At 42.5% G+C, this 16978-nt stretch overlaps 1 protein-coding gene across 1 annotated transcript in view; it reads right to left on the bottom strand.

Moving 5' to 3' along the window:
* Positions 1-16978, bottom strand: part of SH3RF2 (SH3 domain containing ring finger 2) — a 113546-nt gene that overhangs the window by 53130 nt on the left and 43438 nt on the right. Inside the window, exons 3-4 of the mRNA XM_048492086.1 lie at positions 9166-9435; positions 2756-2851 (exon numbers count right to left, since the gene is read on the bottom strand). Coding sequence (XP_048348043.1) covers positions 2756-2851; positions 9166-9435 — 366 coding nt within the window. The remainder of the gene's footprint in view (positions 1-2755; positions 2852-9165; positions 9436-16978) is intronic.

The raw sequence follows: 16978 nt of genomic DNA, 5'->3' as shown, positions 1-16978 counted from the left end.
ATCATATCTCATGACCTAAAATGGACACCTAATATCAAAATGTCATTAAAAAGCACAACAAAGAATGTTCTTTCTGGCGCCAACTCAGGAAGCTTCAAACTGCCCAAGGAGCTGCTGGATACAGTTCTACAGATCTAATCATTGAGTCTGTCATCATCTGCACCTCTATAACTGTGTGTGTGGTTTGGTTCTGCAACCCAACAAGATCGATTACCAGACTTCAGAGAATAATCAGAACTGCAGAAAAACAATTGCTGCTAACCTGCCTTCCATTGAGGACCTGTATACTGCACGGGTCAAAAAAAAAGGGCTGTGGAAATATTTACTGACCCTCGCATCCTGACATAAACTGTTTCCAACTCTACCCTCTAAACGTCAGCCACAGAGCACTGCACACCAAGACAACTTGACATAAGAACAGTTTTTTCCTCAATGCCATCACTCTGTTAAACAAATAATTCCCTCGATAATGTTAAACTATTTATTATATACTTATTATATAATTACTGCACTACTTTTTTCATCATTCCTATTACCCATCTCCTCCCACTTGTGACTGTATGACTATAGCCTGTGCTGACATTTTATTTTATTTTATTTTATGATTTTACATTTTATGTTTTCATTACTACTGATTGTTTCCTGATTGCTTACTAGACCTATATGACAATCATTAAGTGCTGTACCTTATGATTCTTGACAAATGTATTTTTCTTTTATGTACACTGAGAGCATATGCACCGGAGACAAATTCCTTGTGTGTCCAATCACACTTGGCCAATAAAGATTCTATTCTATTCTATTCTATTCTATTCTATTCTACATGTGGCTAGTGGCCAGGACTCTAGCTGGATCAGGGCAATACTGTTTCACAGCAGCTCTTCATTGATCGCATCTTTAGAACCAAACAGCTTTGTTGCCTATTTTTGTGTTGTATATTATCTTGACAACCACTGTCATATTTAGCCGTTTGGCAGAGACAGTCTTGAAAGTCATTATTATCTACTATCCTTGATAACATACAGTTGCATAGTCTTGCTTGGTGTACTGGAGTATGCTTACATGGAAGTTTCCAGGTTGGAATTATATCCCTAAAAAGGCCTGAATTCACCATGAAAGAACCTTGCAGTACTTTTTTTTGAAAAGGTAAATTCTTGGGAGATTGAGTGGACCCTAATGGTATGTCCTTCTACAGAATGCACAATTCACGTCACAGTACACACAAAGATTTGCAGGAGTTGTGTTTCCATGAAAAAGGTCATGCCATAAGTGATAGTATCACACAATATGGCAGATCAGTTGCTCCCTTGCTAGATATGACCACGACTATAGTGTCAGGAAAACAGAATGTTGAAAATACACGAAGCAGCTGAAATCTCAACTGTTCTTTCTGCAAAAAGATGCCTGCTCCTTTTTATCAGTCCTGTCCATCAACTTGTTTCAGAAGCAAAACAAAATCAAAATCTTCCTCATGCAGCATATAACATGTTCAGGCACATTAGAGACAAATTCTTCTAACTGCTATCTTTTATAAGGGGAGGGCAGCCACTGTTTCTTTGCACCAGAATACTTTGGAGCAATTTTTTTCAGAATTGTTTTATTTTTATTTACTTCATTTACAGCACAATCCTAAGAATACTTTCCTGGGAGTAAGTCCCATTGAATAGAACCTAGTGGAACTTTGAGTAGAACTGCTTAGGATAGCTCTCTTACTGTACATCTTTGTCTCCAGTGGTGACCCAAAGGCAGGGGTGTACCACCCAGGGGAACACATGGGGCCAAATGTCCCAGGCCATTTAGTCACGGGGGTGGGGATGAAAAATCACTCCCCACACCCCTTCTCCTTCCCCCCAGGTCCATACACTGACTTTACGACCTGGTGCAAAATGTTTTTGTTTGGTCATGGTGGGGGAGGGCAGCCACACAAATGTGGGGGGTGGTTTTTTTTTTGAAAACTCAGATTTTGCACTGGGCTACATTTTCCCTATATATGCCTCCTCTGCAAGGAGTTCAGATCATTCTCCTTGCCTCTATTTTATTCTCACAACTACTTTGTGAGGTAGGTTGGGATGAGAGTCTGTGGATGGCACAAAGACACACAGCAAGTTTATGTGGAAGAGTGAGGATTTGTGCCTGTGTCTCCCAGAACATTCTAATCACAACACCACATTGGCTCCCTACTACACTGCCCTTTATCAGGTAAAATATCTCTCTCACATAAGGCTACCAAAGAGTAACCCTACTAAAGGCTTGCTGCTAATATTCACATTTGGATACCCACAAGGCATCTGATGACCATGAAGGCTTAGCAGCTTCCCCAACTCTAATTCATATGGCTTCTACTGGGAATGGCATTTATTGTTCTTTCAGGAAGAGTAAGCTTTGTTTTATTGTGGAGATGACATTCAGGCTAGTTCAGGCCTGAATTATGGCTACTAGCCTCAAAATTTGAAAGCCCTGCTTAGCAATCTCAATACACATTTACACAAATAATAAAGACCACGTTATAATGGTTTTCAAATTGTTTTAAAAGCATGCTCCTGCCCACTTCAGTCAGCTCAGTCCTCTGTTTCTTCTTTCCCCTCTTCCCATTGATTGATGTGACCAGCCAAGACTCCGGCATTCTTCCTGCCTACACTGATGAGGAAAACTCACTGGCTGTTCTGCTCATAAAGGCCATTCTTGAGATTAAGGGATGTACATACAAATGGTGGCAGCTTTAGTACTTTGTGAATGTTCAATAGATTGTCCTTACCTCCACAAACAAGATGGGGAAAATTCCAGTTTTGTCACCCAATTTCCCCTCTGCCCAGTTCTCATCCACTTGGCTGATTACAGTGATTATATCACCCTGAAAGCAAATAATAAATGGTTACCAACATACCGGCCTGTGCCTGCTAGATAACAGATGGGTTAGCACCTGCAGTAAAGTGAGAGATGAACCATGCCAACTCTGGCTTATATATTATAGAAACATAGGAAGGTGGGAGAAATGCACAGCGATATGCACAAATTTTATAAATGTAAACACTTGGATAAAGTCACTTTTCCAGTCTCACAGTCGTCTTCTCTATCCAGATGCCCCGCACATCCTTCTGCTCATTCAGAATAATCTCATAGAATTTTAGAGGAAGCCAATCAATAATTACAGATATGGTTTTTAATACAAAAACACATTCATTGCATGGAAAGGTACATTCAGTTTTTTCTCAAACGATGATTCTGGGGACTCATACAAACCTATAATTCAGTCAAATTTACAAAAACAAACACTGAATTTTGCTAAGTTAAACTCTGCAGCTTTGCATGTAGCTAGGGAAGTCCCAAATGGAACTATCAGCAGGGAGCCAATTGTGGGAAAATGGCCGCCAGCTGATAAGGTTCAGGCTGTGTTTGTCTCTCTCCTTGCAGAGGACACAAGCCAAAGGAGAGTTTTTAGACTGAGGACTACAGCCTAAAACCACCAGATGTCTTAGCAGAGAGAGAGAGGAAGATCCGTTCGGTATTTGGACATGTCTACTATCTTTTCTCCCATTTGTTTCTTCTGTATTGTTGTACTTCATTTCTGTTTTACGTTCTGCTTTGTGTCCCCACTGGGGAGGGATGTAAATTTATTAATAAATAAATAAAATAAGTGTGGTTCTCAGTTGTCTCGTAAACAGTGCAGATAGGAAGGCGCTCCAAAGGGTTAGGGTTAGGGTTGCCCTCTTTCCTCTTTGGAGGAACTCTATAATTCCCGCTGCTTAAAGAAAGTTCAGAATATTCTGAAAGACCCGTCTCACCCTGCAAACTCTTTTTTTTGAAAAGTTACCATCTGGCAGACGACACAGGACCATAAAAACAAGGACAACTAGGCTCAGAGACAGCTTCTATGCTAGAGCCGTAGCTGTGCTGAACTCCACGGTGTCGCATTGATATGATTGGGGCTGTGTAGGGATGGTTGGAAGGGGAGTGTGGAAGATGGGGTGTGAGGATTGAAGTAATGTGCATTGGGGAATGTGTAATTTTGTTGTGCGTGCACAGTGACAATAAAGTTTTATCTATTTATGTCTGTCTGTCTGTCTGTCTGTCTGTCTGTCTGTCTGTGGATTGTGGACACAATGCATGTCATGTATTTTAGATGGGATCTAAATGTTTCTATAGAGAGAAGGCAGCATGGTATTAGGCTATTCTTATCAGATCTCAGAAACTAAGCAGGGTCAGTACTTGGACCACCAAGAAAGACACAATGGTTCTGGCAAATGGCTTGCACTTTTGCCCCATTTCATGTTAATTATACTTGAAGCAGTAAACAATAAAATGTAAATCAATAAACAAGGCCAATTCCAGGTTTTTTTTGGGTGGTGGTGGTGGTGGCTGTAAGCAAGTACACAGGACCCCTCCCCTTCCTATGCCAAACACAGGGACTCTGGCTTGTACCTACTTTTCCACTCATTCATGTGTGTCACCTGCCTGTGCCTTCTTCCCTGTTTGCTCAAAAGACTTCCCACCACCTATGATTTCCTGGGTGAGAGCACCACCACTGTACCCACCATGAGTGCTGCCATGTGCACATATTTCCCTGGCAGCTGGAAAGCATGTACAGCTGGAAGTACTGGCAGTGGAATGCTAATGAATGATAACAGGAATGGCACATAAGAACATAAGAACATAAGAACAAGCCAGCTGGATCAGACCAAAGTCCATCTAGTCCAGCTCTCTGCTACTCGCAGTGGCCCACCAGGTGCCTTTGGGAGCTCACATGTAGGATGTGAACGCAATGGCCTTCTGCGGCTGTTGCTCCCGATCACCTGGTCTGTTAAGGCATTTGCAATCTCAGATCAAAGAGGATCAAGATTGGTAGCCATAAATCGACTTCTCCTCCATAAATCTGTCCAAGCCCCTTTTAAAGCTATAAAGGTTTGTGGCCATCACCACCTCCTGTGGCAGCATATTCCAAACACCAATCACACATTGCGTGAAGAAGTGTTTCCTTTTATTAGTCCTAATTCTTCCCCCCAGCATTTTCAATGAATGCCCCCTGGTTCTAGTATTGTGAGAAAGAGAGAAAAATTTCTCTCTGTCAACATTTTCTACCCCATGCATAATTTTGAAGACTTCAATCATATCCCCCCTCAGCCGCCTCCTCTCCAAACTAAAGAGTCCCAAACGCTGCAGCCTCTCCTCATAGGGAAGGTGCTCCAGTCCCTCAATCATCCTTGTTGCCCTTCTCTGCACTTTTTCTATCTCCTCAATATCCTTTTTGAGATGCGGCGACCAGAACTGGACACAGTACTCCAAGTGCGGTCGCACCACTGCTTTATATAAGGGCATGACAATCTTTGCAGTTTTATTCTCAATTCCTTTTCTAATGATCCCCAGCATAGAGTTTGCCTTTTTCACAGCTGCCATGCATTGAGTTGACATTCCCATGGAACTATCAACTAAGACGCCTAAATCCCTTTCCTGGTCTGTGACTGATAGCATGTGGATGGGATGGAGGATTGGAGACAGTGGGCCCTGCCGGAAGCTCTGGAACCCAGCAGCTGCCCTACCTCAGGGTATGCTGATGCTGGGCCTGCAATCTTTAAAAGAGTACAATGCACAAACAAGACAACAGTATTCTAAAATTACCACATACAACTGTATCCAATCTCACTTTTGCTCTGGAAGAGCAATTTCCTTCCAGCAAAGATCCATATTTGGAAGAAGGAGTGAAACTGGCTAGGTAGGCTTGCACTAATGAGACACTACAGTGAAAAAGGCCCTGGAACTTGTAAACATCTCCAGCATTTCTCACTTGCAACAAGATTTTAGGGATAGAACAGGCAGATGGAGGCACTCCTTCCTAGAGACACTAGGCCAGTGGACTTTCTGGCTTATATGTTGGAAAGCTGATCCTCATGCCACATAACAAACTGCTTTTGAAACTCTTCTGTTTCAATCCCTAACAATTTCACTCAGGCCAAGGAAGGGATACATGGCTAGGTTCATAATAAATTATTCCCAGTTTCCACCACAGACTAGGTATGGGGTTGATTCTATATTTAATTGCGCAGGGAAGACGTTTTGGGTGTAATTGATAAATATGCGACATCAATAAAATTCTGGTCCCTGAAATTCATGTACCCAGCATTAGAAGGCTGCAAAGAAGTCTAAAAGGCCTTTAACTCTGAATATAACCCTTGACTAGATAAGTTCATCAAATCTGTAAACCATGACCACGTGGATATACAACGTTCTTTTAGAAAAATGTTTGTCTCCTATATACAGTCCCTCATTAATAGGGGGAATTTCCTGGATCAAGGTAAAAATAGTTGCCTCTCCTATGTAAAGTGTGATCCACCTCCATCAGGGGGGAGAAGGAGAATTGCAGGCCAATTCCCTTACAGCAGTGGTGAAACTAGCAGTCATTTCAAAAAGTGATCTGAACTGCAGATTTATCCAGCTTTTTGCTTGGCAAGAGGAGAGTTGGAATGTGCTTTGCATATCAATGAGGTACTTTCCTCCTAAACGGGCTCCCTTAAAATGTAGCCCAACAGCAGCCATATGTGGAATCGAGCAGTACCCCTCCCCTCCCCTAAAGTGAAAAGTGATTTCTTTGTCTTGGGGAGGCACTGTTCTTTTGGAGAAAATCTTATGCTTCTTGAAATCTCACTTTAGGCAACAAAATTCACAAACCACAAAAAACTGGCTCAGCCCTATTTCTAAGACTAAGTTGATAATTATTTAGTGTTAAACGGTGCTTGTGATGTCTGTATGTGCCAAAAAAGTAGCATCTGGATAAGAGCTCCTTTGCAAGAGTATTTGAAAGCAGCTTTAGTCACAGTTTAGTCACAGTTGAGTTTTAGTCTTGACTCATAGAATTCTGAAACACAAAGAAAAGTGAGGACTTTTTTACACCCCTTGTCGAATGCTCCACCCTATGCACAAGGACTTCAAAAACAAAGAAAATGTCACTTTGCTGCAGATCACTGGACTCACTAATGAGAAGAGGAGATATTGCTGTAGTCATTTCTGTGGTTGCAGTTGTGAAAAGGTGGCCATGAACCCTTTTGACTGCTGGTAGTTTCAACAATATGTAGGCAAAGAAATGTTTCCAATCCCTAGTGAAAACCTGAGTCAAAAGGCAGCATAGAAATGCTTCAAATAAATAAACAAATTTAGCTAATGTTGCCATCCACATGTACGGTATAATATCCCTCTTCCTTGCTGAAATGGCCTCCCAGAATTTAAACTGTGCTATAGGAGTAGAGGCGACTTCAGTCTCCAACAGCAAACACAATAACCACCAAAACAAAGCAAAGCTCCCCTTCAAGCCAACCCTGATTTCAGTGCTGCGTGGAATTACCCCTGAAGTGCTTCTGGTCCTCATCATTTAATTTGCCACAACACTGACATCACAACACTATCCCTGACACCATAAGGTTTGATCACAACTCTATTAAGTACTAGCTGCTTATTTGCACTCCAAAGTATATTTAGTCATTCCCCAGATGCTAAAGGGCACATGCCTACAAAAAAGCCAATGGCAATTTTGTTAATTATGCTTAGCACAACTACTGGGACAAATGGAAAATACATAAAGCACACATGCACAGTGTGGTTTTCAGACTTTAGCAATGGGAAGTCCCCTGCTTTGAGTTAAACAACTGTTCAGACCTTCAAGTTCTCACCTCCTCTCTCTGCCACTTTCTACACACAAGTCCTTTTTCAAAGCACGTGCAGCAAGCCTCAAATAAATGCCTTCTCAACATAAAACACTTACCACTTACACTTTAAAAACCAGGTATAAGAACAACTTATTATATGTACAGTTTAAGGCCCCTTCTGCACAGGCCAATAAACCCAGTCTAGGGATGGGGAAAAAACTCGTGTTGGGGGGAACTTTGCACGGCTCCTAACGCGAGTCTGCTCCACATTCACACACCCCCCATCGGCAACCCAGGGTTTTCAAGAATTGCACTATGAGCAATTCTTTTGTTTTAATGCAGGCAGCAGCTGCTTGCGAGCGAATGGCTGCCCCAGGAAGCACTTGCTTCCTGGTTTTTAAAGGTCCCCCTGCACAGCTACCCAGCATGGGAGGTGGGTTTTTTAAAAAAAGGACACACCTCTATGCGAAGGTGCAACACCAGCCCACATAGCCTCACCAGGCTCCATCTGCTGCCTGCATGGCATTGAACAGGGCAGCAGAAGAGTGGGTTACTTTATCCTGCCTGCAACCCGCTCTCCCAGTGCTGTGCAGAAGGGGTCTTAGAATTGTGTCATGGAGAGAAACACATCTTACTGTGACACACCTCTCAAGATGCAAGCTGTAGATGCAGGTGACACATTAGGATCTAAAACTACCAGACCACGGTCACACAGCCTGGACGTCACACAACCACGACGTCTAATTTATTGTATGCAGAAGCAGTCTGGGGGAAATGGCACCCGGAGACAACAACTGCTCCAAGCAAGCCCCACCCCCATGCGCCTCTTACCAGCAAGCCCATGCACCCTGCACCCCACATACCGTAGGGGAGCAGCACGGGCGGTGGGGCTGCTGCCAGGTCCTGCCTTCTTTGTGCCTGGGAGGCAGGGCCCAGTGTCATGCACAATCCCCCACTGGGGGACAGGCCTCCCCTCTGCGCTGCTGTGCCCGGCTTTGCACACTGGCTTGATTCCCTGCCAGGGAGAGGCCTCCCAGCCGCTCAACTGGGCCTGGCCTTGAGATGATGTCAGAGGAGAATATCTTCAATACCAAGCAACCTATCCTCTGTAGTATATGGTCTACCTGTGGTCTGGGGACCCTTAGGAATTCACAGGGTACTCCAGGAGAATCCTTAAGTCTTTTTGAAGGACAGAGAATGGACCTTCTCTTGCCTATGTGGCTAATTTGAAAATAGAATGTCTAAATTTTCTGGATATTTATTTATTTATGTAGACTATTTCTAGGCTACCTCTGTAGTGATAAGTACCACCTCAGGGGGAAAAACCCCTGAAACCTGAACTTTGCTGTTTATAAAGTTTGCATGAATGGTGGTGATTGAGGTGACTGAGTGAGCATCTCTGTTACTACCCTGTGCTTTTGTGTTCTTTTATTGACAAGAGACTAGATATTGGACAGAATGAATCACTGTTTTGAAGCTAACAAGGCATGTATAAATGAGGTCTCCATCCTCAGTTGTAAAATGCTAGGCTCACCTTATGAAAAGTCAGGCAGTCCATCTTATCGTTTTTATTCCTGGATTTCAGATCAAAGTTGTATAGTGCTCTGCACAGGGCTAGTGGCCGTGGCAACTGTTTGATAACTTGCACTGAGTTTGTTGGGAAAACGCCACTGACCCCATTGATTTCTCCTAGGTACCAGTTTTCATCCAGCTGACGATGCAATATAATAATGTCACCTTTGTTGAACCTTAGTTCTCCAGGGTTGTGTCCTCTGTAGCTGTACAGGGCTTTAGCTCGAGGAATCTGCAGATGAAAGAAACAGAGAAGTGAGTTAGTTCATGACAAACTGATGGACTGTTGAACAATGCGATTTGGGACCGTTTCTGTTGATTTCAAGGTCAGGGCCAGAAGCTAAAACAATTCCTCAGGTTACACTCCTTAAGATGACAGGTGCTGAAGTGGTAATTCCTGATTTATATCAATGTCTTTTCAGAATCTAATAAGTATCTCATATCCTCAAGTAATTCTCCATGACTGAAATTTCTCTCATGACCTCAACATGAATCTAATAGTAGTTCTAATTTAACAAAATTGCTTTATTTGGATTTTTGTTGTATTCATCCTTACATGCAAAATATGAAGACAAAATTACAACCAAGTTTATGTGTATGTGCATAATGTTATTTTTATTTTAAAAACAAACAACCACTGATCTGGCTTCAGCAAATTCATCAATTTTACCCTGGTTTACAATAGAAATATTCAGCATATGAAATGTTATACAGTACATCTTAGTCATGGTACATTTCTAGTAACCTTCTATTTAGGTTACTATAATGCTGTTTTCATGGATTATCCCTGAAGTCAGTCTGGAGTTATTTTGCCTGGATCATGTCTTTCAGATCTTTCTACTTTTATTATTTGAGTTTTTCAAAGAAGTTAACCAATAATTGGATTGTGCAAGGTAAAGAGGAAGGGAAGAAACGAATCATGAACTTAACACCCATCTGTAACAACAACAGCAGTACCTTTGTTGCCATATAGACAGAGAATAAAACAGAATCTGATGGAAACATGGGTTCAATATTTAGATTCTGGAAGTCTTACAACCAACAGTAGAAACTTTTCCACAGGATTTTGACTGGACAGGAGATACCGTATAATTCATCAGAAAATTATTTCCGTTTGTTAAAGATGTACTGAAGAGTCCAGCCCCAGTGTCTGATCTTGTCTTGGAATGTAGTGGGAGGAATAACTGAGGAATGACTAAGACTTTCTATCTAATGTTAAAGACTTTGATATTATCCCGCTTCAGGAAACATGGACCCAACATGAACTGCATCTTGAGGGCTACAAATCTCACTCAGTACCTGTATATAAAAGTAATTCTAAGGGTTGTTACCAAGCAGGCTGAATCCTTCTTTATCACAACCGGCAAATTTTAAACTCACCATTTTATCTAGATGTAATTCTATGGCACAGGCCTTCCTGCTTAATGCAGACAATGTAGCTTTTATTTTAATTTACATTAAAATGGGTGCAGTGGAGCTGCCCTTTGGACCCTTCTGGTACAGGGACCCTGGTATACCCATACTGTATTCTGTGTCCCATGGCATGCCTTTCTCCCAGTGACCTGCTCTGTGGCTCGCTGGGCAATGTAGGCCTGTCAGAACTTGATTCTTTGGGCACGAATGGTGGAGCTGGTTGCCATGGCCACTTGGGGGCTGCCCTAGACTCCATTTCATCCTGTGACATTCTCATTGGGGCAGGCTATGGGCAGAGGGACCTTTGGATATCGATCCCACCAAGGGTTCCTGGGCAGTACCGCAGTGCCAGTGTTGATCTGCTGCTGGCCATGGGAAAGGTTTGGGAGGCATGTTGTGGCCATGCCTTCCATGCGGTTCTGTGACTTGCTCCTGATGGCCCTAGCTCTGCTCACTGCAGCTGCCCAACCCCACAACATAGTCCTCATCTTTTCTGATAACTTGGACTTTGTAGACCTGGCCTGTTATGGGTACCCCACTTCCATCACCCCCAACTTGGACACGATGGCAGCAGCAGGCCTGCAGTTCACTAGCTTCTATAGCACAGCCCTATCTGCAGTCACTCTCAATAAGGCACTGCAGTCTCTTCTAGTACCTTGTGCGAGGTTTTATGGCTGGACCAAGACCCAAAGGAGCCCCTCCAGACTTTTCTCCAGCTACATTCCAGCAGACCACCATCCTCACATCCTAAGTTACAGGACTAGGGCTAGTTTTATTAGTAGTTCCAACCTTTCATTACACAAATGATCCCATACAGGAAATAAGACATATACCGTATATACTCGTGTATAAGTCGACCCGCATATAAGTCAAGGGACCTAATTTTACCACAAAAAACTGGGAAAACTTATTTACTCGTGTATAAGTCGAGGATGGGAAATGCAGCAGCTACTGGTAAATTTCAAAAATAAAAATAGATACCAATAAAATTACATTAATTGAGGCATCAGTAGGTTACATGTTTTTGAATATTTATTTCAAAGAAAAACAGTAAACTAGCTCTATATGTGGAAAAGAGGGTCAACAAAAACTAGCTCTGCATGTGGAAAAGAGGGTCAACAAAAAAACAACAACAATAACTTTAAAAGTACAAAAACCTTAGCTCAACCAGCAACCAAGCTAAAACACAAGAGTTAAAATCCTTCAAAACTGAATTTTTGGTCAGGGGAGGAATGTTTATGTTAGCAGTACCAACATTTCATAGTGTCTTTAGGAGACCCTCCTGATGATACCACCCAGGTTTGGTGAAGTTTGGTTCAGGGGGTCCAAAGTTATGGACCCTCAAAATGTTGCCCCATCTACTATTAGCTCCCATTGGAAACAATGGGGGATGGGGCACCCCCTTTGGGGGTCCATAACTTTGGATCCCCTAAACCAAACATCACCAAACATGGCTGGTATCAGAAAGAGATTATCCTGATGATACCACCCAAGTTTAGTGAAGTTTGGTTCAAGGGGTCCAAAGTTATGGACCCTCAAAATGTAGCCCTGTCTACTATTAGCTCCCATTGGAAACAATGGGGGATGGGGACACCCCCTTTGGAGGTCCATAACTTTGGACATCCTGAACCAAACTTGGGTGGTATTATCAGGAGAGTCTCTTGAACAATCCCTGAAATTTTGGTGCTGCTAGCCTTAAAACTGCACCCCCTAGTGGCCGACAAAGTAAAAACTCTAAAATAGTTTTAAAAATACACTTCATTCGCGTATAAGTCGAGGGGGGCTTTTTCAGCACAAAAATGTGCTGAAAAATTCGACTTATATGCGAGTATATATGGTAAGTGCTTGGTGTGTGAGAAGAGCAGTGCTTTTTCAACATGAAAGATCTCACACTGGAGAGTGGCCATACAAATGCTCAGACTGTGGGGGGACATTTAGCTTTAGCAGCAGTCTTGAAGACCTGCTATTTATTCCACCCGAGGCCCCAACCTATTAGTGGAATGCTGTAACTGTGTTCTAACAGATATTTTAAATGTTTCAGATTTTGTAAGATTTCAATATGTGATTGTATTTATATTTATTTCTTGGTCTTATAGACCGCCCACTTGTGGGGAGAATGAGATATAAATCTAATTTAAAAAATTATATTCCTCTTTGTCCAGATAAATCCACTCTGTAGACTTACTGAAATTGTCCATTTGCATTCATCAAGGAGATGGAGGAAAGCTTTCCCACCAATGAAATTATTATTGCAGGTGACTTTAATGCCAGGCTAGGTAAAGATGATTATTCACTGATGGCACCCATTTGTAATGTCAGAAAAGATACAGATGACAAGATGGGAGAGAAGCTGTGCTGCAGGGTGGAATGGCCATTTACTTTACCAGGGCAAAGCATAGTAGGCTCTTGCCCTATGCCCTGCAACCCCTGCAGTGAAGCTGGTAAAGGGGAGTACCAGTACCATTGGCATAGGTGAAACTGAAAGCCACTGTGTCCATTCTCCTCTTAATCTAAGCCAGTAAAGAGCAGCAATGGACACAGCAATGCCCAGCTTTTTCTGTGCCAGCAGCCTTTGCATTCCTCCTTGCAGGTTCACTAGGCTCAGGCTAGTAAAGGGGAGCACAGGCACAGCAGTGCTTGGTTTTGCCCTTTTGTTGCCACAGTGCAGCTGGTGAGGAGAAGCACAGGCACATCCTGCTGGCATGGGTGTATGGTGGAGAATGGCATTACTTGTACTCTGAAGCTACTGTGTCCAGGGTGGCAAGAAGAAACACAAGGATGCCAGAACCCGGCTTCACCCCCTGGCAGCTGAGGTGTAGTGCACCTGGAGGGAAGAAGTATGGCAGTGCTTCTTTTTGCCCTGGGAGCCTGGTGGGGTGTGACTGGGAAAGAGGAGTGCAGTGGCACCCTCAGTTAAATGAAAGGAGTGGCTGCTGTAGGGGCATGGCCTTTTTCCAGGTCCTTTTTGGCCTCCCACACTGCTCCTGATGTGCTCGTTTAGACACTTTGATCACTGGAAGTAATGCTTAATCCCTTTTGGCGTCAGAGAGGCTTAACCAAGCATTGCTGCACGCTTCCAATCTAGCATAAGTGAGAAATACATCCTGGGTGAAATGTGAGGTTAAGGTACTTAGGATAGTGAGTCTTGTACCCAGGCAGAGATTCTGAAGTTCCATGTACACATTTCTTGTTTCAGACATACCCTACGTCTGAGAATGTGCATTTAGCTTGTTTGTGAAGAGCCCCAGTGTGTGCTGACTTCTGCATTCACCTCCTTGGTAGTGCTGCTTTATAACTGTTTCTTTGCAAAACTCTTTTCTCCACAGAAGTGAATGACAGCTCTCCCATATGTGAATTCAAGTACTATTTGGAAGGAGCCAACAGTGTACTGGCATTTTTGAGGAGTTGTATTCTATAGATTTGCTTACATTGCAACTGTGCAAGAAGTGACTTGCAGTGTTACAGCTGGAAAACAACATTATACTTACTAAGCAAATCAGGGTAGACAAGATGTGCTTTATTTCCCAGAAAAAAAGCAATAATCTCTGGCACATGAGGTATGGGGTTTCTTTCATGCCTATATTATTAGTTACTGAGTCAGCACACTGACTTATAGGAACAGGCTGTAATGCTGCCAATGGTATTCTTCTCAAGTCTGGATTTGAACCTACATATTTCAGTTCAGACTTTTATATATTGGGCCATGGTATGCTTTACATTTCATGATAATGGTATTCACCATGGAAAAAAAATTCTGTAATGAAATCAGGAGAACCGAGGAATCTGTCTTTTAAAACAGATTTGACCCAGTCATGAAAAGCAAAATGACCATTCAGTTGAAACATCCACTTTACTTTATCCACTCCACAGACCTCCAATTTAAAATACACCAAGCCTGATCATTTAGCTTGTTGGAGCAAATCCAGAGCCTTCACTGGATTTTCTGTTCCAGTTGCTGCGACAATCTGAGAGCTGCTGGAAGGATGTACCCCTCCAGAAGGAGAAACAGAGATAAGCAGAAGGATGCTGTTTACTGCACAAGGTCCCAAGCCTAGATACTCCTAACCCATTCACCAAGCATGCAAAAGGAATGTCTGTATCAATTCAGAAACTGAGTTTGTTGATGCCGTCAAATTATTTAATGATATAAGCTAATGGACATGCTGGTCAGCATGTATTCTCATATTCCTCATAAAAGTAAATGGATGTGTACCATCCCATGCATACATAGGCCATGCTAAATCTAACATTAAACTGGCAGACAGGTGGATGGAAAATTCATACAAGGCAACATATTTCCAAAATACCAGATGTGGAACAAAGAAGAGGAGAGAGAGCTTTGGTCATCACTCTCTGCAGGTGAGCATTTGGCAAGATGTTGGTAGAGGTAAAATGAAGGCTAAGTGAACCAGTCTGACTAGCAAGACACATCTTTATGCATAGATGGCCTGTTGGTTAGTAAATATTCTACAACCCTGTGTTTGCTTAAAATAAAATTGTATCTGATCCCTATGGGATCTCTCTGCACTTCAGTCTTGCAATGAGGATCTAAAGAGGCAGCAACAGCATCATCATGGACTTTATACTGATCCATAATGTTAAGGCCCTATAAAGATTCAGAGCTAGGTTAGCTACTGGCTCCTTTTCATCCTATGCCTGAAATCTGCCCAACTTCTAATGAGGCTGTACAATAAAAGTGGTGACATTTGGGTCAAACTTTTCTACTACCAAGTTGTTCTTGTAAAAAAAAGTCTCACAGTCCCACCAAAGCCTCTCAGCAGTCAGCTGCAGTGCCGCAACCACACCACCCAGCTGTTCCCAAAGGGGCTTCATAGTGATGTGGGAAGGCTTCACAAGCATGAAAGCCTCCCTGGCACCAAGAAGTCCCCATTGGCCTTAATGAATTTAAGCTGCCCAAAAGGGTTGCATAAGTCTGATTTCCCAACCACTGGCACAGTGCACTGAATGGTTAGGAGGGAGCTGACTAACATCAGCTCCTTCCCTGGCCATGGCCCCACAGGTGCGCTGGGACACTGACACAGTATCCAGCACTGCGTCCCACCACCAGGGAGGGCATTGGCAGCATCATGGTGGCGATTTCACCCCTCTGCCAGGACAAGTGTCCCAGAGAGGGCGAATCCACCAGCATAGTCGCCCTGCCACTCCCATGAGTGGATTCAGACCATCCTTTAGATGGGGCTGTTAGAGTATAATTTGTGTGCAGATCAACCTGAAGCAATAAGGTAACAAGAAGAATCAAAGCATATCTTAAACTTTCTCTAAAACCTGATACAAGTAATTACTGCCTCAGCTTGTCTTATTCTGCAAGGAGAATCAACACCTTCCCCGCACCGGTGGGTTCTAAATTCATAAAATTCAGATTATTTAGTATGTTCTTAGAAGTAATTCTGATTTCAGAAACAGCATGGACTAAATATACAGGCAGCTCTGGAAATGCCAAGTATCTCACTTCCTATGTTTTAGATAACAGATTGATATTAACTAGTCATGCCAAAGAAAGCAGATGCAAATGCCTCCTGCTTTTTATAACTTTGTTGTAATTTCTAGAGCCCATAAGCTTAACCCTCACCTCTTTTGCATTTTGCAACATGAAAATAAATCCTATTTTGGTAACAATACTGGACAGGAAAGCTCCATTATACCACTTGGCCAAGGTTTTTTTTAACCTTTAATCCACTAGGCTTTTGTGAATAATAAAAAAAATCTGCTCATCATTTTTACAATTTCCCCCCTTGAATTGATCATGTTTGATTTTTTTTACTGATTTTAAATATGCTCAGTTTTATGTAGTAAACTGGTTCTATAGAACGTTATTTAATATCATTGTTTCTACTGAATGCTGCCTTGGGAACACTCTGTTGAGTATGTAGCATAGAAGCATAATATCCTAAAGCTATACAATATATTTTGTAAATATAAAACATATTTGGGAAAAAGTGCATCTTAGACCAATTTACATCTTAGACCAACTGATTAAATATTACCCCACCATTTCAAATTGCTTCTCAATGATTAGCCATTTTAAACATTAGCTGAGAAACTTGCATGTTCTTCACATTCCTTCTGAGAGTGTTCAGAGGAGACTGTATGGAATGGCTGTCTTTGCCTGGGATACCACCTGTACTCCCAGGTGTGCTCATCCATTGCTCCTTTTCAAACTGATGGCAGTACAGAAGAAAAAGGATGAAGTTGCGAGGTCTTGGCTGTGCATACCTAGCTACCAGCAGCCTGCTACACCAGTGGCCTGCTGGGAAATTTCCCTGGAAATTAAATGGTCAGTCTGCCTCTGATGAAACCACATTTTATCACCACTCACAAGGATTCGGAGTGGGGGGGGGGGT

Source organism: Sphaerodactylus townsendi, linkage group LG03, assembly GCF_021028975.2.
Source record: "Sphaerodactylus townsendi isolate TG3544 linkage group LG03, MPM_Stown_v2.3, whole genome shotgun sequence".
Taxonomy (NCBI): domain Eukaryota; kingdom Metazoa; phylum Chordata; class Lepidosauria; order Squamata; family Sphaerodactylidae; genus Sphaerodactylus; species Sphaerodactylus townsendi.
Note: the sequence above shows the minus strand (reverse complement) of the source record. Positions and strands in the feature narration are given on the sequence as shown.